The sequence below is a fragment of the Pithys albifrons genome, chromosome 3, assembly GCF_047495875.1.
Source record: "Pithys albifrons albifrons isolate INPA30051 chromosome 3, PitAlb_v1, whole genome shotgun sequence".
NCBI lineage: Eukaryota > Metazoa > Chordata > Aves > Passeriformes > Thamnophilidae > Pithys > Pithys albifrons.
Genome location: NC_092460.1, coordinates 101,119,341 through 101,145,249, shown reverse-complemented (window position 1 = coordinate 101,145,249; position 25,909 = coordinate 101,119,341). Strand labels below are relative to the sequence as shown.

Genomic DNA, 25,909 nt, shown 5'->3' with positions numbered 1-25,909 from the left:
CAGTGGGAGGGGTTGGGGGTGGAACTGGATGGGCTTTAAGTCCCTTCCCACCCAACCCATCCCAGCATTCCCATCAATCAGGAGATTTTGGCTCCATCCTTGGTGCTTCCAGGTCTCTCTGCAGCTGAACCATTCCCAGCCAAGGGAATTGCTGCATCCAGGAGGGCAAGCAGAGCTGAGGATGCTCCTGGCACAGGCAGTGCCCAATTGCTGTGTCCAGTGGGGCCCCAGAGTGCTGAGAGCCCCTGGCAGGGCCTGAAGGGGCTCCAGGAGAGCTGGGGAGGGACTGGGGCCAAGGCCTGGAGGGCCAGGACACAGGGAATGGCTTCCCAGTGCCAGAGGGCAGGGCTGGGGGGGCTGTTGGGAAGGGATTGGTGGGTGGGAGGGTGGGCAGGGGCTGGGCTGGATTTCCCAGAGAAGTTGTGGCTGCCCCTGCATTTCCTGGAGGAAAATAAGGGACATTCCCACAGGGACAGGTGGCACCAGGCTGAGGGTGCAGTGATGGGACAATCCAGGGGGACCTGGAGGAGTTTGGGAAGTGGGACATGGGAATCTCAGGAGGTCCAACAAGGCTGAGCTGCACCAGGTTGGTTGGAGGGGGTGGAGCAGCTCTGCTGGGAGGAAAGGTGGGAGAGCTGGGGGGGTTCAGCCTGGAGAAGGGAAGGTTTGGGGGGACCTTTGGGTGCCTGAAGGAGCTCCAAGAAACATGGAGAGGGACTGGGGCCAAGGGATGGAGGGCCAGGACACAGGGAATGGTTCCCAGTGCCAGAGGGCAGGGCTGGGGGGGCTGTTGGGAAGGGATTGGTGTCTGGGAGGGTGGGCAGGGGCTGGGCTGGATTTCCCAGAGAAGCTGTGGCTGCCCCTGGATCCATCCCTGGCAGTGTCCAAGGCCAGGCTGGAGCACCTGGCACAGTGGGAGGGGTTGGGGGTGGAACTGGATGATCTTTAAGTCCCTTCCCACCCAAACCATGGATTTGGGAATGGGATTCACACAGAGTCTGGCACTGCCAAGCTCTTCCCAGCACATTCCCACGGACACAAAGGTGTCCTGACTCCTTGGCTCCTATTCTGAAGTGAGGGACAACAGCAACACCAGCAAGAAAGATGGGATGGGCTGGGCTCTTTCCTGGGAGAACTCCCTGGAATGAGGCAGCCCCTTGCATTGCCCAGGTTGCTGCTTCCTGTATGGAGACCAGCACTGGATTTGTGGGATGATCTGGGATTTTTAGAGGGATGAAACCACTTCCTGGCCCACCCAGGGGCTGACACAGCTCCCACCATCCATCAGCACCTTCCAGATTAATTCAGCTTTCCCTCCTGGGGAAGAACCTCCTCCAGAGATGGGTCAAACAAGACAACTCAGCTCAATCCCTGTTGGATTTTTAACATCCCCTCTCCCAAAAAACACAGAATCCCACTGCTTTTCCATCAAGTTTCTATGGAATTTATAATTCCAGTTCCTTTTTTTCAGCCTAAAGACCCTCAATGTCATCACAAGGTTGAGGTCCCACTACTGATCCCAGCAGGATTTGGGATCACCTTTGGGCTGCAAGAAGGATATAAAAGGTGGATGCAGCTGGAAGATTCCCTGTCCTTGCCCTATCCAGAGGTGGCAATTAAAGGAATTTAAGAGATTACTGGAGAGCAGGTCCATTAAGGGCTGTCAAACCCACCATCCAGGTTTGTCCTTCCCCTCAGGATGTCCATGGTGTGGAAATGTCCCAGCAGGAGCCATGCAGGTCCCATGAAGTGGCATCTTCCTTGGGGATTTTCCATCAAGGAGCTGTTTGGATGCTCTGGGAGCTGCACAGGAAGGAAGTTCAGCCCTGGAATTTGGAAGGGAAAGAACAGCCATGAATTTACCAGGATGGGTCAGCAAAGGGGTGGGACAGAATTGTGGAATAGTTTGAGTTGGAAAGGACCTCAAAGATCATCTCATCCCACCCCCTGCCATGGGCAGAGACACCTCCCACTGTGCCAGGTGCTCCAGCCTGGCCTTGGACACTGCCAGGGATGGATCCAGGGGCAGCCACAGCTTCTCTGGGAAATCCAGCCCAGCCCCTGCCCACCCTCCCACCCACCAATCCCTTCCCAACAGCCCCCCCAGCCCTGCCCTCTGGCACTGGGAAGCCATTCCCTGTGTCCTGGCCCTCCAGGCCTTGGCCCCAGTCCCTCCCCAGCTCTCCTGGAGCCCCTTCAGGCCCTGCCAGGGGCTCTCAGCACTCTGGGGCCCCACTGGACACAGCAATTGGGCACTGCCTGTGCCAGGAGCATCCTCAGCTCTGCTTGCCCTCCTGGATGCAGCAATTCCCTTGGCTGGGAATGGTTCAGCTGCAGAGAGACCTGGAAGCACCAAGGATGGAGCCAAAATCTCCTGATTGATGGGAATGCTGGGATGGGTTGGGTTGGAAGGACCTGAAAGCCCATCCAGTTCCACCCCCAACCCCTCCCACTGTCCCAGGTTGCTGCAACCTGCCCTTGGACACTGCCAGGGATGGGGCAGCCACAACTTCCCAGGGAAAGCTGTACCAGGACCTCCCCACCCTCCTAGGGAACACCCATCCCATCCCACCCATTATCTCTTGGAAACAATCCCATTTATTACATGTATTACATTCCCAAGAGCCCACTCAGTTCTGGAGGACAATCCCACCACTTCCACCACACGTTTTCCCAAATCCCACCAACATACCACGTAGATCCCAGCCAGGCTCCTCCCTCTCCTCGTGCCTCACGTGGTGTCCTGGCACTCCTGCAGCACCTGGAGGAGCTCTGGCTTCCTGGCCAGCTGCCGTGCCAGCATTCCCGTCCCATCCGGTGCGTCTCGGAGCCCGGCTCGGAGCAGGAGCCGCGCGGCCACCTCGTGCTGCCCGGCACAGGCTGCGTGCAGCGCTGGGGACACGGCGTGACACGGTCACACACCCCCCCCAGCACACCTGGGGGCACCTGGAGCACCTGGAACACCCAGCCAGGCAGCCAAAGGGGCATGGAATGGGATGGGGTGGGGTGGGAGGGATTGGGAGGTTCCAACACCTGCGGTGGGCAGGGGCACTGCCAGCCATGCCCGGGGTGTTCCCAGGGGTGGAACCCACCACACTCACTGCAAAACATCCTTCCTTAAATCCTGATCCCCAGGGATAATCCCTGCAGGTGCCAGATCTGGATGAGGAGCATCTCAAGGACACAGAGACACAAACACGGGGACACAAACCCAGGGACACAAACCCAAGGACACAAACACAACATCCAACAGGCAGGAGGAGCCATGGAAAACATCCCAGGGCTGGATGAGCTCAGCACAGCTTGGAATTTACTCCCCAAACCTGGCCTTGGATATTCCCAGGGCTGGGAATCCACCAGGAAACTTGTGTTTCACCACCCTCACTATGAAAATTGTCTTCCTTTAATCTAACATGGATCCTGATCCCCAGGGATAATCCCTGCAGGTGCCAGATCTGGATGAGGAGCTTCCCAAGGACACAGAGACACAAACCCAGGGACACAAACCCAGCAAAGGTGCCAGGGAATGGAGCAACCTATGGGCAGGAGGAGCCATGGAAAACTTCCCAGGGCTGGATGAGCTCAGCACAGCTTGGAATTTACTCCCCAAATCTGGCCTTGGATATTCCCAGGGGTAGGAACCCACCACACTCACTGCAAAACTTTCTCCCTTAAATCCTGATCCCCAGGGATAATCCCTGCAGGTGCCAGATCTGGCTGAGGAGCTTCCCAAGGACATAGAGACACAAACCCAGGGACACAAACCCAGGGACACAAACACAGCATCCAACAGGCAGGAGGAGCCATGGAAAACATCCCAGGGCTGGATGAGCTCAGCACAGCTTGGAATTTACTCCCCAAACCTGGCCTTGGATATTCCCAGGGCTGGGAATCCACCAGGAAACTTGTGTTTCACCACTCTCACTGTAAAAATTGTCTTCCTTTAATCTAACATGGATCCTGATCCCCAGGGATAATCCCTGCAGGTGCCAGATCTGGCTGAGGAGCTTCCCAAGGACACAGAGACACAAACACAGGGACACAAACCCAGCAAAGGTGCCAGGGAATGGAGCAACCTATGGGCAGGAGGAGCCATGGAAAACTTCCCAGGGCTGGATGAGCTCAGCACAGCTTGGAATTTACTCCCCAAATCTGGCCTTGGATGTTCCCAGGGGTGAGAACCCACCACACTCACTGCAAAACTTTCTCCCTTAAATCCTGATCCCCAGGGATAATCCCTGCAGGTGCCAGATCTGGCTGAGGAGCTTCCGAAGGACACAAGTCCTGGGACACAAACACAACATCCAACAGGCAGGAGGAGCCATGGAAAACATCCCAGGGCTGGATGAGCTCAGCACAGCTTGGAATTTACTCCCTGAACTTGGTCTTGGACATTTCCAGGGGTGGGAATTCACCCCACTCACTGCAAAACTTTCTCCCTTAAATCCTGATCCCCAGGGATAATCCCTGCAGGTGCCAGATCTGGATGAGGAGCTTCCCAAGGACACAGAGACACAAACCCAGGGACACAAACCCAGGGACACAAACACAGCATCCAACAGGCAGGAGGAGCCATGGAAAACATCCCAGGGCTGGATGAGCTCAGCACAGCTTGGAATTTACTCCCCAAATCTGGCCTTGGATGTTCCCAGGGGTGAGAATCCACCCCCCTCACTGCAAAACTTTCTCCCTTAAATCCTGATCCCCAGGGATAATCCCTGCAGGTGCCAGATCTGGATGAGGAGCTTCCCAAGGACACAAGTCCAGAGACACAAACACAACATCCAACAGGCAGGAGGAGCCATGGAAAACATCCCAGGGCTGGATGAGCTCAGCACAGCTTGGAATTTACTCCCCAAACCTGGCCTTGGATATTCCCAGGGGTGGGAATCCACCAGGAAACCTGTTTCACCACCCTCACTATGAAAACTGTCTTCCTTTAATCTAACATGGATCCTGATCCCCAGGGATAATCCCTGCAGGTGCCAGACCTGGCTGAGGAGCTTCCCAAGGACACAGAGACACAAACACAGGGACACAAACCCAGCAAAGGTGCCAGGGAATGGGGCATCCAATGGGCAGGAGGAGCCATGGAAAACATCCCAGGGCTGGATGAGCTCAGCAGAGCTTGGAATTTACTCCCCAGATCTGGCCTTGGATGTTCCCAGGGGTGGGACCCATCCCACTCACTGCAAAACTTTCTCCCTTAAATCCTGATCCCCAGGGATAATCCCTGCAGGTGCCAGACCTGGCTGAGGAGCTTCCCAAGGACACAGTGACCCCCACCCAGCACCTGGAGCCACGGGAACCATCCCAAAGCCACATGAGCTCAGCAGAGCTGGAATTCCCTCAGGGATGGGGTGGATGCAGAGACATCCCCACGGGGTTTTAGCCAAACCTGAGCACTGGGTAAGTGGCCTTTTTTGGCAACAGCTGAAACCATTTCCATGGTTTTTTTTCCCTGAGACAGAGATGCTGATGCAAGAGCTGCCTGAGCCTCTCCCGCCGGGAATGCCGACTCTGGCATCGCTATAGCAACCCCAGTGATGCTCCAGCCCTGTGTTCTTATTTGCTCACAAGCCATTTCTGGGCTCTTTGCTGAGAAATTGAGGCCTGAGAGCTCCTAAAATCCATATGTTTGTCCACCCAACCTGCTCCATTCCAGCCAAATTCCAGTGAGGTGGAGAATCGAAGCTCCAGAAGGTCTTGTGGGAAGAATAAGGAGGTGGGTGAAGAGAAACCCCTGATTTGCATCCCTGTTCTTCCCCAAAAGGCATCCCTGTTCTTCCCCAAAAGGAATCCCTGTTTGTCCCAAAAGGCATCCCTGTTCTTCCCCAAAAGGCATCCCTGTTTTTCCCAAAAGGCATCCCTGTTTTCCCCAAAGGCATCCCTGTTTTTCCCCAAAAGGCATCCCTGTTTTTCCCCAAAAGGCATCCCTGTTTTTCCCAAAAGGCATCCCTGTTTTTCCCCAAAAGGAATCCCTGTTTGTCCCAAAAGGCATCCCTGTTTTTCCCCAAGGACCATCCCTGTTTTTCCCCAATGACCATCCCTGTTTTTCCCAAAAGGCATCCCTGTTTTTCCCCAAAAGGCATCCCTGTTTTTCCCCAAAAGGCATCCCTGTTTTCCCCAAAAGGCATCCCTGTTTTTCCCAAAAGGCATCCCTGTTTTTCCCCAAAAGGCATCCCTGTTTTTCCCAAAAGGCATCCCTGTTTTTCCCCAAAAGGCACCCCTGTTTTTCCCCAAAAGGCATCCCTGTTTTTCCCAAAAGGCATCCCTGTTTTTTCCCAAAAGGCATCCCTGTTTTTCCCAAAGGACCATCCCTGTTCTTCCCCAAGGGAAAAGCCCCAAGTCAGACATCAGAAATTCCAGCAAGGACAAAACCAGTGAATGAAAACCGGGAAACTCGGCCCCTGTTTCATCCATCATTCTGCTTCCAGAGCCTTTGGCATCCATGGATTTGGAATCTCCCTGCTGAGCAGACACAGCATGGGATGCTATGGAGGTTGGGATGCACTTAGGGAAGCTCTCAGGGTCACACAGAGGGGAACAAACAGCCCATTCCTTACCGGATCGGCCCTTCCCATCCTTTGCCTGGATGTCGGCGCCGAGGGACAGCAGCGTCTGGATGGTGTGTCCATGTCCTTCCTGCAGTGGAGCATGGAATTCTGGCTCAGCTCTGCACAAGCTGATCCATCCCTGGCCTGGGAGGGCACAGATCTGCCCTGCCACAGGTAAATCTGGGATAGTAGGAGCTGCTCCAAGCTCCAGAGGATCCCAGAGCAGATGGGAGTCAAGGTTGGGGCATATGGAAGTGCAGATTGGATCCAAGTGGCAGGGATTGCTCTGGCACAGCAGGCACAGCCCTGTTATCCCATGGGAATGGGCCACAGAGATGACACCAGGGACACCTTCCACCATCCCAGGGTGCTCCAAGCCCAGGTTGCTCCAGCCTGGCCTTGGACACTGCCAGGGATGGATCCAGGGGCAGCCACAGCTTCTCTGGGAAATCCAGCCCAGCCCCTGCCCACCCTCCCACCCACCAATCCCTTCCCAACAGCCCCCCCAGCCCTGCCCTCTGGCACTGGGAACCATTCCCTGTGTCCTGGCCCTCCAGGCCTTGGCCCCAGTCCCTCCCCAGCTCTCCTGGAGCCCCTTCAGGCCCTGCCAGGGGCTCTCAGCACTCTGGGGCCCCACTGGACACAGCAATTGGGCACTGCCTGTGCCAGGAGCATCCTCAGCTCTGCTTGCCCTCCTGGATGCAGCAATTCCCTTGGCTGGGAATGGTTCAGCTGCAGAGAGACCTGGAAGCACCAAGGATGGAGCCAAAATCTCCTGATTGATGGGAATGCTGGGATGGGTTGGGTTGGAAGGGACTTAAAGCCCATCCAGTTCCAACCCCAACCCCTCCCACTGTGCCAGGTGCTCCAGCCTGGCCTTGGACACTGCCAGGGATGGATCCAGGGGCAGCCACAGCTTCTCTGGGAAATCCAGCCCAGCCCCTGCCCACCCTCCCAGCCACCAATCCCTTCCCAACAGCCCCCCCAGCCCTGCCCTCTGGCACTGGGAACCATTCCCTGTGTCCTGGCCCTCCAGGCCTTGGCCCCAGTCCCTCTCCATCTTCCAATTCCAAATCCCTTTAATCCCAGGGGATCTTGAGCTGCTCTTCCTGAGGTTATTTCAGCTCCAAGAGCAGAACCTGTTTCTCATGTGGACTGTGGCTTTCCTAAAGGATTCCTCCAGGATTTGGGATGCCCTGGGACAAGTGTCCTCCCTCCTTCCTCTGCCAGGAGCCAGTTCCAAACTCCACAGGGGAAATCACAGCACAGTTCCCACCCTTCTCCTCTCTCCATAAATCAATCCTCTCTCCCTAAATATTCCTCAGTGCCATGAATTGTGGTGCAGCATGAGAATGGAAAGCCCTGATTTTTCCCCCCATTCCTGCAGGATTCCATACCATCTTCCCTGTTCTCCAGGCTCCCCTTTCCCTGCTGAGCTCACTCCCTGTTTTCCATGGCAAAGACACAGAGCCAGGAACTGCTTTAAGCTGCCACAGCCTTGGCAGCAAATGGAGTTGAAAACACATCATTTGATTTTGTTTAATAAATGCAAAAAAAATAAGAATAAAAAACACCCCAAACCCGAAGAAAAAGCCCAAACAAATGATGGGTAAATACAAAGTGACCCCAAGCCCAGGCAAGGCAGAGAAATCCAGCAAAGCATTCCCTAACCAGGCAGGACTGAGCTGGGATCCTCTCCAAGGCTCATTGTATTCCCCTTGGCAACCAGCAGGGCTTTTGGGGAGCTGGGAGAAGAGGCCTCTTTTGTGGGAGCTGGGAATGGCACGGGAGGAGAATGCCAACATTCCCAACTAATGGCATGGAGGGGTTTCTGGGAGTGGGATGGTGGGATGCTCCTTTATTCCCAAGTCTAGAGCAGGCTCTGAGTGCTGCATGTTGAAGCCCAGGAGGTTTAAGATCCCGGGATCTGGGCAGGGATATTCCCTGGCTGCCAGTTGTGGAGTGACAGTGCCAAGCAGGAGGGATCCCAGGGAGAAGGAGGGAAGTTTTGGGATCTGCTCAGGCCCTGCTTCCCACACAGGCACGAGCTGAGAGGAGGACAAAGCTCCAAGGATTCTCACTGCCTGGAATGCAAAACAGCTCCGGAGTGAAGGACACAGATAAGCACCCAAGAGCTCCCTCCACATTCCCACCCCTCCTTTCCCACAGCTGGACACCCTCTGTCTCTGCTCTGCACAGCTGGACAGTCATGGAATCATGGAATGTTTTGGGTGGGAAGGGACTCCCCAGTGTCATCCATTCCCACCCCCCAGCATGGACACAACCCCTGATAGCCCAGGTTGCTCCAAGCCCCATCCAACCTGGTCTTGGACACTTCCAGGGAACAGCACCCTGGGAAATGCAAGGGGCTGCCTGATTCCAAGGAATTCTCCTAGGGAAGAGGCCTTCCCATCTTTCTTGCTGGTGTTGCTGTTGTCCCTCACTTCAGGGTGGGACCAAGGACTCAGGACACCTTTGTGTCCGTGGGAATGTGCTGGGAAGAGCTTGGCAGTGCCAGACTCTGTGTGAATCCCATTCCCAAATCCATGGTTTGGGTGGGAAGGGATTTAAAGCCCACTCAGTTCCACCCCCAACCCCTCCCACTGTCCCAGGTGCTCCAGCCTGGCCTTGGACACTGCCAGGGATGGATCCAGGGGCAGCCACAGCTTCTCTGGGAAATCCAGCCCAGCCCCTGCCCACTCTCCCACCCACCAATCCCTTCCCAATATCCCATCTATCCCTGCCCTCTGGCACTGGGAACCATTCCCTGTGTCCTGCCCCTCCATCCCTTGGCCCCAGTCCCTCTCCATGTTTCTTGGAGCTCCTTCAGGCACCCAAAGGTCCCCCCAAACCTTCCCTTCTCCAGGCTGAACCCCCCCAGCTCTCCCACCTTTCCTCCCAGCAGAGCTGCTCCAGCCCCTCCAACCAACCTGGTGCAGCTCAGCCTTGTTGGACCTCCTGAGATTCCCATGTCCCACTTCCCAAACTCCTCCAGGTCCCCCTGGATTGTCCCATCACTGCACCCTCAGCCTGGTGCCACCTGTCCCTGTGTGAATGTCCCTTATTTTCCTTCAGGAAATGCAGGGGCAGCCACAACTTCTCTGGGAAATCCAGCCCAGCCCCTGCCCACCCTCCCACCCACCAATCCCTTCCCAGCCCTGCCCTCTGGCACTGGGAACCATTCCCTGTGTCCTGGCCCTCCAGGCCTTGGCCCCAGTCCCTCCCCAGCTCTCCTGGAGCCCCTTCAGGCCCTGCCAGGAGCTCTCAGCTGTCCCTGGACCCTTCTCTTCTCCAGGTGACCCCCCAGCTCTCCCAGCCTGGCTCCAGAGCAGAGGGATCCAGCCCTGGAGCAGCTCTGGGGCCTCCTCTGGGCTCCTCCAGCAGCTCCACGAGCTCCTGCTGTTGGACCCAGAGCTGGACACAGTTCCAGGTGGGATCTCCCCAGAATGGACAAGACAGGGAGAACCTGGCCCTGCTGCCCACACCTCTTTTGCTGCCCAGAAAACAAAGAATGGGACCAGCCTGGAGCAGATGGACAGCAGCAAAGGATGAGCCAGGAATGCAGATCCCCCACCACCCACACCAGGCTGCTGGAGGAGCCTGACAGGAGCTTTTCCAAGGAATTCTGGGCACAGGGACCAACCTTGGCAGCGTAGTGCAGGGCTGGGAGCTGCAGGGAGGTGGCTCTGCTGTTGACATCCACCCCCAGCTCAGACACCAGGAACTGGATGGCCCCATCCTGGGCTGTCACTGCTGCCCTGTGCAGGGCCTGAGCTCCCAGGGCATCCAGGGCAGTGGGACAGGCCTGGAATTCAGAAAAACAATGGAAGTCACACTTAGCCCAAGGTATCACCCAATTGCCCAAGAGCTGGTGGTGCCTCAGGGTTTTATAAAGCCTGGGAGGCACTTGCACTTCCAGGGATTTCAGTGCTGCTCCATGGCTGGGATAATTTAGGGAATTCAGTCAACTCTGCCACCTTCAGAGCCTGAAATCTGAGACTAAAGCCATGAGGGAATGTCACAGCTCTGTGGGGTGAGGCCTGAGGGGGCTCCAGCAAGCTCAGATCACTCAGGGATCAATAAATGATCAATAAATCCTGCAGGGTCTGCTCCCTGCTCTGCACAACCCATGACATCCCTGCTGGGTCACATTCCTGGGAGTCCACACATCAGCAGGGGGGCTCTGGGTAACACCTGGCCAGATGTGTCCCTGTTATCCACCCTTGGGATGGTCATGGAGGCTTCAGAACTCCAAGTGCTGGATTTGGGCATGTCCTGTCCCCTCCTGCCACTACCTGGAGTCACCATCCCACTTCTCCAGTGTGGGGACACTTCCCAGAGAAGCTGTGGCTGCCCCTGGATCCATCCCTGGCAGTGTCCAAGGCCAGGCTGGAGCACCTGGGACACTGGGAGGGGCTGGGGGTGGAACTGGATGGGCTTTAAGTCCCTTCCAACCCAACCCATTCCAGCATTCCCATCAATCAGGAGATTTTGGCTCCATCCTTGGTGCTTCCAGGTCTCTCTGCAGCTGAACCATTCCCAGCCAAGGGAATTGCTGCATCCAGGAGGGCAAGCAGAGCTGAGGATGCTCCTGGCACAGGCAGTGCCCAATTGCTGTGTCCAGTGGGGCCCCAGAGTGCTGAGAGCCCCTGGCAGGGCCTGAAGGGGCTCCAGGAGAGCTGGGGAGGGACTGGGGCCAAGGCCTGGAGGGGCAGGACACAGGGAATGGTTCCCAGTGCCAGAGGGCAGGGATAGATGGGATATTGGGAAGGGATTGGTGGCTGGGAGGGTGGGCAGGGGCTGGGCTGGATTTCCCAGAGAAGCTGTGGCTGCCCCTGGATCCATCCCTGGCAGTGTCCAAGGCCAGGCTGGAGCACCTGGGACAGTGGGAGGGGTTGAGGTTAGAAATGAATGATCTTTAAGGTTTCTCCAACCCAAACCATTCCAGGACTCCCTCATTCCTTCCTTAGGGTGAGACCTTCACCTGGAGCTGAGTCCTGGTCACCTTACACAGCCCAGTCTTCCTCATCTCCACATGGAATTTGCCTTTTTTACCCAATTCCTTTCTTTACAACTTGGGAATTCTCTTCTTTTACAACATGAACCTCCTTCTTTGCCATCCTGGCAATGCTGGGAAGGACCTGGAGGAGGCAGGGCAGGGTTTGGCACCCACCTGGTGTTTTTCCAGGAGCATCCTGGCAATGCCCACGTGCCCATTCTGGATGGCATCCATGAAGGGAGTCACCCCACACTTGTCCCTGCTGTCAGGTGTGTAGTGGCACCTGGGAGAGGACACAGAAGTGAGGACAGAGCTCCTGGCACCTCCCAAATCCTTCCTGAGGGAGACTGGCAGCACTGGGATCAAAAATCCAACATATAAAGCCTGCCCATGGATATATAAACCTGTCCTGGTGTTTTAGGGAATGATCTGGGTGGGTTTTGGGGGGTCAGATCTGCTCAGGTGGCCAAGCCAGGGCTCTGCAGATCATTTATAATTCCCTTTCTCCATGTCCAGAGGGTCTCCAGGAATGCCCTGGAAACAGGGAAAAATCCAGATGCTCCTGTTGTGATATAGAAAACCAGAGCCCACAGATCTCATTGAGGTTTAAACTGAGAGAAAACTGAATTAAAACCAAAAGCCTGGGTTGAATTACAGAGCTGGGACTAAACAAGGGATTAGCAAGGCTGGGATTAGCTGTGGCTGTGACTCCACAGCTCCAAAAACTGGGAACAGGGTCACTGGGCTGACTTAAAACCACTTCCCAGCATAGAAAGAAAGGCTAAGCCCAGCCTGGAAAAGCTGAGCCCAGCACGGAGCTGCCACAAATCCAGGCTGTTGTTGTTCCATCCGGGAATGAATCAGCAGGGAGGGAAAAAAACAGGCTGAGTTACATAAGAGGGGCTTGTGTGACATCCAGAGACTGTCCTTGTCCCCAAGGCCCCCAACCAGCTGGGAAAAACCTGCAGGACAAGGAGAGAGCCCGGGAATGACAACGGGCCTTTGTGTGCCCAGCCTGGCGCTGGAGGGGAGGGGCGGGGACAGGGAAAGGCTGGGAAGGGCCTTCCTTAAAACAGGGACAGGGAAAAGCTGGGAAGGGCCTTCCTTAAAACAGGGATGGGAAAAGCTGGGAAGGGCCTTCCTTGAAACAGGGATGGGAAAAGCTGGGAAGGGCCTTCCTTAAAACAGGGATGGGAAAAGCTGGGAAGGGCCTTCCTTAAAACAGGGATGGGAAAAGCTGGGAAGGGCATTCCTTAAAACAGGGATGGGAAAAGCTGGGAAGGGCCTTCCTTAAAACAGGGATGGGAAAAACTGGGAAGGGCCTTCCTTAAAACAGGGATGGGAAAAGCTGGGAAGGGCCTTCCTTAGTGCAGGGATGGGAAAAGCTGGGAAGGGCCTTCCTTAAAACAGGGATGGGAAAAGCTGGGAAGGGCCTTCCTTAAAACAGGGATGGGAAAAGCTGGGAAGAGCCTTCCTTAAAACAGGGATGGGAAAAGCTGGGAAGGGTCTTCCTTAAAACAGGGATGGGAAGAGCTGGGAAGGGCCTTCCTTAGTGCAGGGACAGGGAAAAGCTGGGAAGGGCATTCCTTAAAACAGGGATGGGAAAAGCTGGGAAGGGCCTTCCTTAGAGGAGGAACAGGGAAAAGCTGGGAAGGGCCTTCCTTAGTGGAGGGACAGGGAAAAGCTGGGAAGAGCCTTCCTTAGTGGAGGGACAGGGAAAAGCTGGGAAGGGCCTTCCCTGGAGCAGGAACAGGGAAAAGCTGGGAAGGGCCTTCCTTAGTGGAGGGACAGGGAAAAGCTGGGAAGGGCCTTCCTTAAAACAGGGATAGGGAAAATCTGGGAAGGGCCTTCCCTGGATCAGGAACAGGGAAAAGCTGGGAAGGGCCTTCGTTAAAACAGGGACAGGGAAAGGCTGGGAAGGGCCTTCCTTAAAACAGGGACAGGGAAAAGCTGGGAAGAGCCTTCCTTAGTGTAGGAATAGGGAAAGCTGGGAAGGGCCTTCCTTAAAACAGGGACAGGGAAAAGCTGGGAAGGGCCTTCCCTGGATCAGGAACAGGGAAAAGCTGGGAAGGGCCTTCCCTGGATCAGGAACAGGGAAAAGCTGGGAAGGGCCTTCCTTAGTGCAGGAATAGGGAAAAACTGGGAAGGGCCTTCCTTAAAACAGGGATGGGAAAAGCTGGGAAGAGCCTTCCTTAGTGCAGGGACAGGGAAAAGCTGGGAAGGGCCTTCCTTAAAACAGGGACAGGGAAAAGCTGGGAAGGGCTTTCCCTGGATCAGGAACAGGGAAAAGCTGGGAAGGACCTTCCCTGGATCAGGAACAGGGAAAAGCTGGGAAGGGCCATCCTTAAAACAGGGATAGGGAAAAGCTGGGAAGAGCCTTCCCTGGATCAGGAACAGGGAAAAGCTGGGAAGGACCTTCCTTACCGCTCCAGGAGCAGCTCCACGGCCCGGGAACAGCCGTGCAGGGCTGGGGAAAGAGGGAAAACAAGGATGAGTTTTGTGGCGCCAGGAGGAGAGAAAAGCTGGAAAATCGGAGGTTTGGACTCGGTTTTTTGGGCTGTGATTGGAAAAGCCTCCCCTTCGCTCGATCCCGCAGGAAATCGGGAGACAAAGAGGGCAAAGATGCGCCCCAGGCACCGCTTGGCTGCACCCGCAGCGCAATTAAATGGACACAAAGGGCTTTTCTCCCAAGTTTTTGTGGATTCCCGCGGGGAAATCTGGGAAGAGGAGAAGGAAGACAAAGCTGGGGAAGAGCCGGGATGGCATTCCCAGCTCTCCTGAGCCACTCCCACCTCATCCTCCTGGGAAGAATCCGCTCCCAGGCACCATCTCAGAGGGAAAACAACAACGCTGGGGGAGGATGGGAACGCCCAGCGCTGAAATATTCCCGTTTTATTCCCAGGTTTTAAACATTTCCCGTCTCACAGCCTCGATCCGGCTTTTTTTGTGACTGGTTTTTTTTTTTCCTGCGGGTCGTTTTGGAAAACCAATGGAATATAAAGGAAAATTATAATGTCAAGGCAAGGCTGGAGCTGCTCCATCAGGAGATGGGAAAAGGGCTCCTGGAAAATGTGGGATCAGGAACAAGATGCTCCTTGAAATCCCAATCCCAATTCCCAGATTTGGGCTCTTTTCTCCTGTTCCCTGGAAATATTTTTGAATGGAGGCTTTAAAAAATATCCAACTTTTGGGAAGAAAAACCAGTTCCAAGCCACACAATTCCATCCTTTCCCAGCAACAGGGACACTGGGAAAGCTGCCAGGCTCAGATCCCACTGAATTCCACTCCCTCCAATTCCACTTTCCCACCTCTCTTCCCTCAGGTCATGGATTTAGGAAGCAACAAAAGCTTAAGGAATCACCCCAAGGTTTAACCTGGATCAGGAAAAGGACCAGAAATCATCCCAGAATTGTGGATTTGGGATTTGGCCACAGGGAATTGGAACTGGGAGACAACAGAGAGGAGGAGACTCCCCTTTGGAGCAGGAGAACCAGAAGCTGCATCCCAGTGTATTCCCAAATCCCAAGAACCAGGAGCTGCATCCCAGTGTATTCCCAAATCCCAAGAACCAGGAGCTGCATCCCAGTGTTGTCTGTATTCCCAAATCCCAAGAACCAGGAGCTGCATCCCAGTGTTGTCTGTATTCCCAAATCCCAAGAACCAGGAGCTGTATCCCAGTGTATTCCCAAATCCCAAGAACCAGGAGCTGCATCCCAGCGTATTCCCAAATCCCAAGAACCAGGAGCTGCATCCCAGTGTTGTCTGTATTCCCAAATCCCAAGAACCAGGAGCTGCATCCCAGTGTATTCCCAAATCCCAAGAACCAGGAGCTGCATCCCAGTGTTGTCTGTATTCCCAAATCCCAAGAACCAGGAGCTGCATCCCAGCGTATTCCCAAATCCCAAGAACCAGGAGATGTATCCCAGTGTTGTCTGTATTCCCAAATCCCAAGAACCAGGAGCTGCATCCCAGTGTTGTCTGTATTCCCAAATCCCAAGAACCAGGAGCTGCATCCCAGCGTATTCCCAAATCCCAAGAACCAGGAGCTGCATCCCAGTGTTGTCTGTATTCCCAAATCCCAAGAACCAGGAGCTGCATCCCAGCGTATTCCCAAATCCCAAGAACCAGGAGATGTATCCCAGTGTTGTCTGTATTCCCAAATCCCAAGAACCAGGAGGTGCATCCCAGTGTATTCCCAAATCCCAAGAACCAGGAGGTGCATCCCAGTGTTGTCTGTATTCCCAAATCCCAAGAACCAGGAGCTGCATCCCAGTGTTGTCTGTATTCCCAAATCCCAAGAACCAGGAGCTGCATCCCAGTGTTGTCTGTATTCCCAAATTCCAAGAACCAGGAGGTGCATCCCAGTGTTGTCTGTATTCCCAAATCCCAAGAACCAGGAGCTGTATCCCAGTGTATTCCCAAATCCCAAGAACCAGGAGCTGCATCCCAGTGTTGTCTGTATTCCCAAATCCCAAGAACCAGGAGCTGCATCCCAGCGTATTCCCAAATCCCAAGAACCAGGAGCTGCATCCCAGTGTTGTCTGTATTCCCAAATTCCAAGAACCAGGAGCTGCATCCCAGTGTATTCCCAAATCCCAAGAACCAGGAGGTGCATCCCAGTGTTGTCTGTATTCCCAAATCCCAAGAACCAGGAGCTGCATCCCAGTGTATTCCCAAATCCCAAGAACCAGGAGGTGCATCCCAGTGTTGTCTGTATTCCCAAATTCCAAGAACCAGGAGGTGCATCCCAGTGTTGTCTGTATTCCCAAATCCCAAGAACCAGGAGCTGCATCCCAGTGTATTCCCAAATCCCAAGAACCAGGAGCTGCATCCCAGTGTTGTCTGTATTCCCAAATCCCAAGAACCAGGAGCTGCATCCCAGCGTATTCCCAAATCCCAAGAACCAGGAGCTGCATCCCAGTGTTGTCTGTATTCCCAAATCCCAAGAACCAGGAGGTGCATCCCAGTGTATTCCCAAATCCCAAGAACCAGGAGCTGCATCCCAGTGTTGTCTGTATTCCCAAATCCCAAGGGCTGTGTGGGGCAGGGAGGAGAATTCCAGCTCCCAAATTCCCCCTTTTCCCACAGGACAATCCTCACCCTGCTCCTGATCCCATCCCCAGATCCCAACCCAACACCCACATCCCTGGAAAGGAGGTGCCAATTCCATGGAAACACAAAACCTGGGATGGAGCCAGGACAGGAGAACACACCACAGGAAAAAAAAAATCAGGAATAGCCATTTCCCATTCAGGAAAAATCCCTCCCCATGGGATAATTCCTGAATTAGCAAAATCCTGAATCCATGATTGGGAATCAGGGAATCACTTGGGTTGGAAAAGAGCTCTGAGTCCAACAGTCCCCCAGCACTGCCAAGGCCACCACAAATCCATGTCCCCAAGTGCCACATCCATATGGATTTTAAATCCCTCCATCACACCCTGGGCAGCCCCTTCCAAGGCCTGACCACCTTTTTCCAGGGAGAAATTTTCCCAAAATCCAACTTTCCCTTCCCCTGGAGCAGCTCCAGGCCAGGAACTGGTCAATGGATCCACCAAAAGGTCCCTCTCAGGACTTCTGAAGTGCCAGGAAATCCTTGGATTCTCCAAGGGCAATTCCCAGCTTTACATACCAGCATGGAAAAGGGTGTTCCAAGGGTATTCCAAGAGGTGGGAGCTTGGATACACCCCTGACAGGGATGCAGGGATGAACTCCTTGTTCCAAGGAGGCCCAACCAGTGCAGGATCTCCTGGGATGGACCCACCACCGTTTCCCGGGGGATTTCCTTCTCCCAAATAAACATCCCTTCCCATTCTCCAGCCAATCCCCCTTTTCCAGCCCTTTTCCAAAGGGAGCCTCTCCTTTTCCCAAGGGGTCCCTCCTCTTCCCAAGGACCCCCTTGTTTTCCCAAGGATTCCCTCCTTTTCCCAAGGTATTCCCTCCTTTTCCCAAGAATCCCCTCCTTTTCCCAAGAATCCCCTTCTTTTCCCAAGGATCCCCTCCTCTTCCCAAAGGGCCCCTCCTTTTCCTAAGAATCCCTCCTTTTCCTAAGGATTCCCTCCTTTTCCCAAAGGGCCTCTCCTTTTCCCAAGGATCCCCCCCTTTTCCCAAGGACACCCTAGTTTTCCCGAGTATCCCCTCCTCTTCCCAAGGATCCCCTCCTCTTCCCAAGGATCCCCCCTTTTCCCAAGGATCCCCTCCTTTTCCCAAGGTATTCCCCCCTTTTCCCAAGGATCCCCTCCTCTTCCCAAGGATCCCCCCTTTTCCCAAGGATCCCTCCTCTTCCCGAAGGGCCCCTCCTTTTCCCAAGGATCCCCCCCTGTTCCCAAGGATCCCCCCTTTTCCCAAGGATCCCCCCTGTTCCCAAGGATCCTCCCTTTTCCCAAGGATCCCCCCTTTTCCCAAAGGGCCCCTCCTCTTCCCAAGGATCCCCCCTGTTCCCAAGGATCCCCCCTTTTCCCAAGGATCCCCCCTTTTCCCAAAGGGCCCCTCCTCTTCCCAAGGATCCACCCTGTTCCCAAGGATCCCCCCTTTTCCCAAAGGGCCCCTCCTCTTCCCAAGGATCCCCTCCTTTTCCCAAGGTATTCCTCCCTTTTCCCAAGGACGCCCTCCTCTTCCCAAAGGGCCTCTCCTTTTCCCAAGAATCCCCCCCTGTTCCCAAGGATCCCCCCCTGTTCCCAAGGATCCCCCCTTTTCCCAAGGATCCCCCCCTTTTCCCAAGGATCCCCCCTGTTCCCAAGGATCCCCCCTTTTCCCAAGGATCCCCTTTCCCTCACCTGCCGTGTGCAGGGGGGTTCTCCGGGTGCTGCTCTCCGTGTCCCAGATCCCTGGGGACACATCCAGGAGCTGCTCCAGCACCTCGGGATGCCCTTCCCTGCTGGCCACATGGAAGCAATTCCAGCCATCCTTGTTCCTCAGCAGGGGGTTGGCCCCGTGCTCCAGGAGGGCTTGGATCACCTCCAGGTTTTTCCTGGTGCAAGCCATCATCAGGGGAGTCCTGGGAGAAGATCCAGGAACATGGAATAACGTGGGAGACAGGGAGCAACAAGCCCGATGTCCCACCTGGATCCACGGCCACACCACTTGTTTTTCCATGCAGGGAATACAGGGAGTCTGGAATGCAGCTCCTTTTCCACACAATCCCTGGGAATTTTTAAGGCAAGTCAAGACTTTTCCCAAAGTTTATGGAAGGACATGGATCGTGGGGTTTGATCCATGCCACACAAATCCAGGGGCAGGAAGCTCATGGAATGTCAGCCCTCCTGGTGGCACATCCAGCTCCCAGCACTAGGATACTGCCTTTGGAATTCTGGATTTTTAAGGCAAATAAGGCTTTTCCCAAAGGTTAAGGAAGCAGATGGATCCTGGGGTTTGATCCATGTGGATCCTGCTCATGGAATGCCAGGCTCCCTCTGCTCCCCCTGATGTCACATCCACCCTCAGTTCCCAACCCTGGAATGCTGGATTTGTCTCCCTTCAGCTCCAAAGGAGATTCCTGGGCTTGGATTTGGGGGCTGAGGAGAATCTTTGGTTTCTTTTCCGAGGTGGTACCAGAAATTCCCTCCCCCAGGATGGGAGTGAGGAAAAATTCACAACTTTTAGGAGGAACAGCAGGAAATCAGAGATAAAGCTGATTATCCAAAAAAAACCATGGAATCCTGGGCTGATCCCACAGCGTGGGCAGCAGGAGAGGGAGGGAATCTCAATCCCCTCTGGGGGGATCCCACCTGGAATCCAGTTTGGGTACCAACAACACAAGGATGTGGAGCTGCTGGAGCAAATCCAGAGGAAACCCCGGAGCTGCTCCAGGGCTGGTCCCTCTGCTGTGGATTTGGGAATTCTGGGGGGGTCACCTGGAGCAGAGAAGGGTCCAGGGACAGCTGAGAGCCCCTGGCAGGGCCTGAAGGGGCTCCAGGAGAGCTGGGGAGGGACTGGGGCCAAGGCCTGGAGGGGCAGGACACAGGGAATGGCTTCCCAGTGCCAGAGGGCAGGGATTGGTGGGATATTGGGAAGGAATTCCTGGCTGGGAGGGTGGGCAGGGGCTGGGCTGGATTTCCCAGAGAAGTTGTGGCTGCCCCTGCATTTCCTGGAGGAAAATAAGGGACATTCCCACAGGGACAGGTGGCACCAGGCTGAGGGTGCAGTGATGGGACAATCCAGGGGGACCTGGAGGAGTTTGGGAAGTGGGACATGGGAATCTCAGGAGGTCCAACAAGGCTGAGCTGCACCAGGTTGGTTGGAGGGGGTGGAGCAGCTCTGCTGGGAGGAAAGGTGGGAGAGCTGGGGGGGTTCATCCTGGAGAAGGGAAGGTTTGGGGGGACCTTTGGGTGCCTGAAGGAGCTCCAAGAAACATGGAGAGGGACTGGGGCCAAGGGATGGAGGGCCAGGACACAGGGAATGGTTCCCAGTGCCAGAGGGCAGGGAAGGGTGGGATATTGGGAAGGGATTGGTGGCTGGGAGGGTGGGCAGGGGCTGGGCTGGATTTCCCAGAGAAGCTGTGGCTGCCCCTGGATCCATCCCTGGCAGTGTCCAAGGCCAGGCTGGAGCACCTGGGACACTGGGAGAGGCTGGAATGGGATGATCTTTAAATCCCTTCCCACCCAACCCATTCCAAGATTCCAGGATTCCACCCAGACCCACCAGTCGCCCTTTTTCAAGGGATCCACGCTGGCCCCGCATTCCAGCAGGAATTCCACACATTCCCTGTGGCCCAGCGAAGCCGCCTCATGGATGGGCCTCTTGTAATCCGCATTGGCCGCCTCCATGTCCATCCCAAGCTCCCGCAGCAGGAATTCCAGGATATCCCGGCGGCCCAGGCGGGCAGCGTGGTGGGCCAGGCTGTCCCCGCGCCGGCCCCAGCGCCAATTCCCGGCCTCTGGAATGGCCTCGGGATGCAGCTCCTCCCGCAGCAGATCCAGCCGCCCCTCCTGCACCCACCGCAGGAGCCGCCGCGGCCCCTCCGGAGCGGCCATGGAGGCAGGGCTGGGAAAAGAGGGAAAACCGGGAATGTCGGGGGAGAGGGGGGAGAGAGGGAAAACCGGGAATGTCGGGGGCGAGGGGGGAGAGAGGGAAAACCGGGAATGTCGGGGGCGAGGGGGGAGAGAGGGAAAACCGGGAATGTCGGGGGAGAGGGGGGAGAGAGGGAAAACCGGGAATGTCGGGGGCGAGGGGGGAGAGAGGGAAAACCGGGAATGTCGGGGGAGAGGGGGGAGAGAGGGAAAACCGGGAATGTCGGGGGGGAGGGGGGAGAGAGGGAAAACCGGGAATGTCGGGGGAGAGGGGGGAGAGAGGGAAAACCGGGAATGTCGGGGGGCGAGGGGGGAGAGAGGGAAAACCGGGAATGTCGGGGGTGAGGGAGAATATTGGGAATATTGGGCTGTGCTGGGGGAAAAGGGAATGTTGGGAATGTTGGGGTGTGCTGGGGGAAAAGTGGGAGAATCGGGAATGTCAGGAATGTGCTGGGGGAAAGAGGGAAAATTGGGAATATCAGGAATGTGCTGGGGGAAAAGGGAAAATTGGGGAAATTTGGCTGTGCAGGGGGAAAAGGGAATGTTGGGAATGTCGGGGGTGTGCTGGGGGAAAAGGGGGAAAATTGGGAATGTTGGAGTGTGCTGGGGGAAAAGAGGGAGAATTTGGAATGTCAGGAATGTGCTGGAGGAGAGATGGAAAATTTGGAATGTTGGGGATGTGCTGGAGGAAAAGAGGGAAAATTGGGAATGTTGGGAGTGTGCTGGGGAAAAGAGGAAAAATTGGGAATGTTGGGGGTGTGCTGGGGGAAAAGGGGGAAAATTGGGAATGTTGGGAGTGTGCTGGGGGAAAAGGGGGAAAATTGGGAATGTCAGGAATGTGCTCAGGGAGAGGGGAAATTGGGAATGTTGGGGATAGGTTGGGGGAGAGAGGGAAAATTGGAAATATCAGGAATGTGCTGGGGGAAAAGGGAAAAATCAGGAATAGCAGGGATGGGCTGGGGGAAAAAAGAGGCAAAATTGGGAATATCAGGAACGTGCTTAGGGAGAGAGGGGAAAATTGGGAATGTTGGAGTGTGCTGGGGGAAAAGAGGGAGAATTTGGAATGTCAGGAATGTGCTGGAGGAGAGATGGAAAATTTGGAATGTTGGGGATGTGCTGAAGGAAAAGAGGGGAAATTGGGAATGTCAGGAATGTGCTGGGGGAAAAGGGGGAAAATTGGGAATGTTGGGAGTGTGCTAGGGGAAAAGGGAATGTTGGGAATGTTGGGGGTGTGCTGGGGGAAAAGAGGGAAAATTGGGAATATCAGGCATGTGCTGGGGGAGAGGGGAGAATCAGGAATAGCAGGAATGGGCTTAGGGAGAGAGGGGAAAATTGGGAATGTCGGGGTTGGGATGAGCAGGATGGGGATTTCCTGCAGGGAGAGCTGGATTTGGTCATTCCCTCTGGGAAAATGGGATTTCTCTTTTCCCAAGGAAAGGCACAAAACAGCTTCTCCCTCAGGATCAGCAGGAATTTCCTTCTCCCTCAGAATAATCCAAAATTCCTTTTTCCCCTCAGGATAATCAGGAATTTCTTTTCCCTCCAGAGTTATTAAAATTTTCCTTCTCCCTCAGGATAACCAGGAATTTCCTCTTCCCTCTGGAAAACCAGGACGAGCCTCCCCCTGTGCAATCACAGCCATTCCCATTCCCATTCCCATTCCCCTCAGGAAAATTGAAAAATCCCTCCCTTTTCCTCTCAGGAAAAGTTGCAAATCCAGGAATTTCCCTTTCCCTTCTGCAAAACACTTGGATTTCCTTTTTTTCTGGAAAATTAATGAGTTCTTTCCCCCTCTGGACAACCTGAGGGCAGAGTGTCCTCCGGGAATTCCCTTTTTCCCTCAGGAATTCCCGTTTTCCCTCAGGAATTCCCTTTTCCTTTCAAAGAAAGGGAGAAATTCCATTTTCCCTCTGGAATTCCCAAATCCCGTTCGGGGCCGTTCCCTCATGCCGGACCCCCCATCCCATCCCATCCCATCCCATCCCATCCCACGGGATCATTCCCGGCTTTCCCAACCCACCCGCGCTCCGCCGTGACGTCACACCCGGCCCCGTGACGTCATCGCGGAGAGGGGAAGGGCGGGAAACCACTCCGGCCCCGTCCCAACCCGGAAGTGACGCGCTATTGGTCAACGCCGGGGCGGGGCGGTCTCTGATTGGTCGAAGAGGAGGAGGCGGGGCCGGCGGGCGCGCGGGGCCGAGAGCGGCGGGAACGGGTGAGGGGAGGAGGGCGAGACCATTCCGGGACACGGGGGGAGCTGGGAAGGGGTCACTGAGCATTAGGGAGGGAGGGCGAGACCATTGTGGGACACGGGGGGAGCTGGGAAGGGGTCACTGAGCATTAGGGAGGGAGGGCGAGACCATTGCGGGACACGGGGGGGACGAGAAGGGGTCACTGAGCATTGAGGAGGGAGGGCGAGACCATTGTGGGACATGGGGGGGACGGGAAGGGGTCATTGAGCATTAGGGAGGGAGGGCGAGACCATTGCGGGACACGGGGGGGACGAGAAGGGGTCACTGAGCATTGAGGAGGGAGGGCGAGACCATTGCGGGACACGGGGGGGACGAAAAGGGGTCATTGAGCATTAGGGAGGGAGGGCGAGACCATTCCGGGATACGGGGGGAGTGACGGGAAGGGGACTTAGGGGAAAGGGAGAGACCACTTGGGGAAAGGGGGGGGACGGGAAGGGGTCACTGAGCATTGGGGAGGGAGGGCGAGACCATTGCGGGACACGGGGGGGACGGGAAGGGGTCACTGAGTATTAGGGAGGGAGGGCGAGACCATTGCGGGACACGGGGGGGACGGGAAGGGGTCACTGAGTATTAGGGAGGGAGGGCGAGACCATTGCGGGACACGGGGGGGACGGGAAGGGGTCACTGAGTATTAGGGAGGGAGGGCGAGACCATTGCGGGACACGGGGGGGACGGGAAGGGGTCCCTGGGCATGGGGGGTGAGCGGGGGGAAGGGGGGGGGGGCCTGGGCTGAGGTGGGGGGGTAAAAAGGGGCACCCTTGGAATTGGGGGGACCTTGGGAATGAGGGGGGTCTGGGAATGGGAGGACTCTTGGGAATGGGGGTCCCTTGGCATTAGGGGGGATCTGGGAATGGAAGGGGTGTGATGGTGAGGAGGGGCTTGGGAATGGAAGGCCCTTGGCATGGGGGGGCAGTCACGGGGCATCTTTGGGTGAGGAGGGGTTAAAAAGGGGCTCCCTTGGCATTGGGGGCACCTTGGGAACGGGGTGGGGAATGATAGTGAGGAGAGGCTTGGGAATGGGGGTCTCTTGGAATTGGGGGGGAGAGCAGGGGGGTCGTCAGGTGAGAAAGGGTTGGAAAGGGGGGCCCTTGGCTGGGAAGGGGTTAAAAAGGGGCTCCCTTGGCATTGGGGGGGGCCTGGGAATGGGGGGGCCCTGGGAATTCAGGGACTTGGGAATGGGGATCCCTTGGCATTGAGGGGGGCAAGAAGGGGAACCCTTGGCTGAGAAAGGGTTAAAAAGGGACTCCCTTGGAATTGGGGAGCCCTTGGAATTGGGGGGGTCCTTGGAATTGGGGGGGCCCTTGGCTGAGAAAGGGTTAAAAAGGGGCTCCCTTGGCATTGGGGGGCCCTTGGAATTGGGGGGCCCTTGGCTGAGAAGGGGTTAAAAAGGGGCTCCCTTGGCATTGGGGGGCCCTTTGGAATGGGGGGGCCCTTTGGAGTGGGGGGCCCTTGGAATTGGGGGCCCTTGGCTGAGAAGGGGTTAAAAAGGGGGGACCCCTGGGAATGGGGGGCCCTGGGAATGGGGGGGGTTGGTAGTGGGGGGGCCAAGCAGGGGGGTCTTGCTGAGAAAGGATCACAAAGTGGTTTCTTGGGAATGGGGGGACCCTTGGGAATGGGGGGTGTTCTTGCCCTTGGGGGCCTCTTGGTAATGGGGGGACTCTGCCAACGGTGGGGGGTCCTGGGCAGAGAGGACCTTGGCATTGGGGGGGCCTTGGGAATGGGAGCCTTGGAGTTGGGAGGGGTTGGCAAAGGGGGGTCTTGGCATTGGGGGGGCAGGACAGAGAGGGGGGCTTGGCAATGGGGGGGGGGGGGGCTGGCAGGGGGACCCTGGGGAGGGAAGGGGTTAAAAAGGGGCTCCCTTGGCACTGGGGGGGCCCTTTGGCATTGAGGGGCCCTTGGGAATGGGGGGCTTGGGAATGGGGGGCTTGGGAATGGGAGAGGGTCCTTGGCACAGAAAGGGGCTTGGGAATGGGGCCCTTGGGAATGGGGGAACCTTTGGGAATGGGGGTGCTCCTTGGCACAGAAAGGGGCTTAGGAATGGGAAGGGCTTGGCATTGGGGGGCTCTTGGGAATGGGGGGACCTTTGGGAATGGGAAGGGCTTGGCATTGGGGGGCTCTTGGGAATGGGGGGACCCTTGGGAATGGGAAGGGCTTGGCATTGGGGGGCTCTTGGGAATGGGGGGACCCTTGGGAATGGGAAGGGCTTGGCATTGGGGGGCTCTTGGGAATGGGGGGACCCTTGGGAATGGGAAGGGCTTGGCATTGGGAAATCCTTGGGAATGGGGGGACCTTTGGGAATGGGAAGGGCTTGGCATTGGGAGTTCCTTGGGAATGGGGGGACCTTTGGGAATGGGAAGGGCTTGGCACTGGATGACCCTTGGGAATGGGATGGAGGAGGAGCAGGGGGGCCCTTGGCTGAGAAGGGGCTAAAAAGGGGCTCCCCTGGCATTGGGGGGGGACCCTTGGGAATGGGGGGCCCTTGGGAATGGTGGGGCTTGGAATGAGGAGACTCTTGGAACTGGAGGGACTTGGGAATGGGAAGGGCTTGGGAATGGGAAGATCCAGTTTTCCCAAAGAAAGGGGAAAGTGCTGGTTTTCCAAAAGGAGCTTCTGCTTCCTGGATTTCCCAGGGGAATTCCTGGATGGCCGAAAAAGCAGCAAGTTCCTGAATTCCATGGAGGGAGAGGAAATTCCTGGTTTTCCTGAAGGAGAGGCCAGAGTCTGGTTTTGTTCCAGGGAAAAGGAAATTTCAGGCCATCCTGAGGGAAAAGGGAATTCCTGGTTATCCTGAGGGAAAAGGGAATTCCTGGTTATCCTGAGGGAAAAGGGAATTCCTGGTTATCCTGAGGGAGAAGGGAATTCCTGGTTATCCTGAGGGAAAAGGGAATTCCTGGTTATCCTGAGGAAGAAGGGAATTTCAGGATATGCTGAGGGAAAAGGGAATTCCTGGTTATCCTGAGGGAGAAGGAAAATTACCCATTTTCAAGCAAGAAACCCCCATTTTTAAGCAGAATCCTGGAATTGTTCCCGTTGGAAAAGATCCTTAAGGATCCCCAAGTCCAACCATTCCCTCCATCCACATCCAAACACGTC

At 55.8% G+C, this 25,909-nt stretch overlaps 2 protein-coding genes across 3 annotated transcripts in view; one reads left to right on the top strand and one right to left on the bottom strand.

Annotated features, from left to right (window-relative positions):
* Nucleotides 1–814: 814 nt before the first annotated feature.
* Nucleotides 815–22,669, bottom strand: ANKRD16 (ankyrin repeat domain 16). Of its 2 annotated transcripts, XM_071552905.1 has the most exons (9): nucleotides 22,585–22,669; nucleotides 20,197–20,538; nucleotides 18,333–18,553; nucleotides 13,981–14,023; nucleotides 11,731–11,839; nucleotides 10,201–10,362; nucleotides 6,567–6,645; nucleotides 2,693–2,892; nucleotides 1,740–1,826 (listed from the first exon to the last, which is right to left on the bottom strand). In XM_071552905.1, exons 2-8 carry the CDS (start codon nucleotides 20,526–20,528, stop codon nucleotides 2,732–2,734), a joined length of 1,107 nt encoding a protein of 368 aa, XP_071409006.1. In that variant the 5' UTR covers nucleotides 20,529–20,538; nucleotides 22,585–22,669; the 3' UTR covers nucleotides 1,740–1,826; nucleotides 2,693–2,731. The 2 variants fall into 2 exon arrangements, with proteins under 2 accessions (XP_071409005.1, XP_071409006.1); XM_071552904.1 differs by lacking the exon at nucleotides 2,693–2,892 and having other exon boundaries at nucleotides 815–1,826.
* Nucleotides 22,670–22,694: 25 nt separating this feature from the next.
* FBH1 (F-box DNA helicase 1) overlaps nucleotides 22,695–25,909 on the top strand; it is a 38,067-nt gene continuing 34,852 nt past the window's right edge. The window contains 1 exon segment of the mRNA XM_071552903.1: nucleotides 22,695–22,779. The gene's annotated coding sequence lies outside the window, so the exon portion shown is untranslated.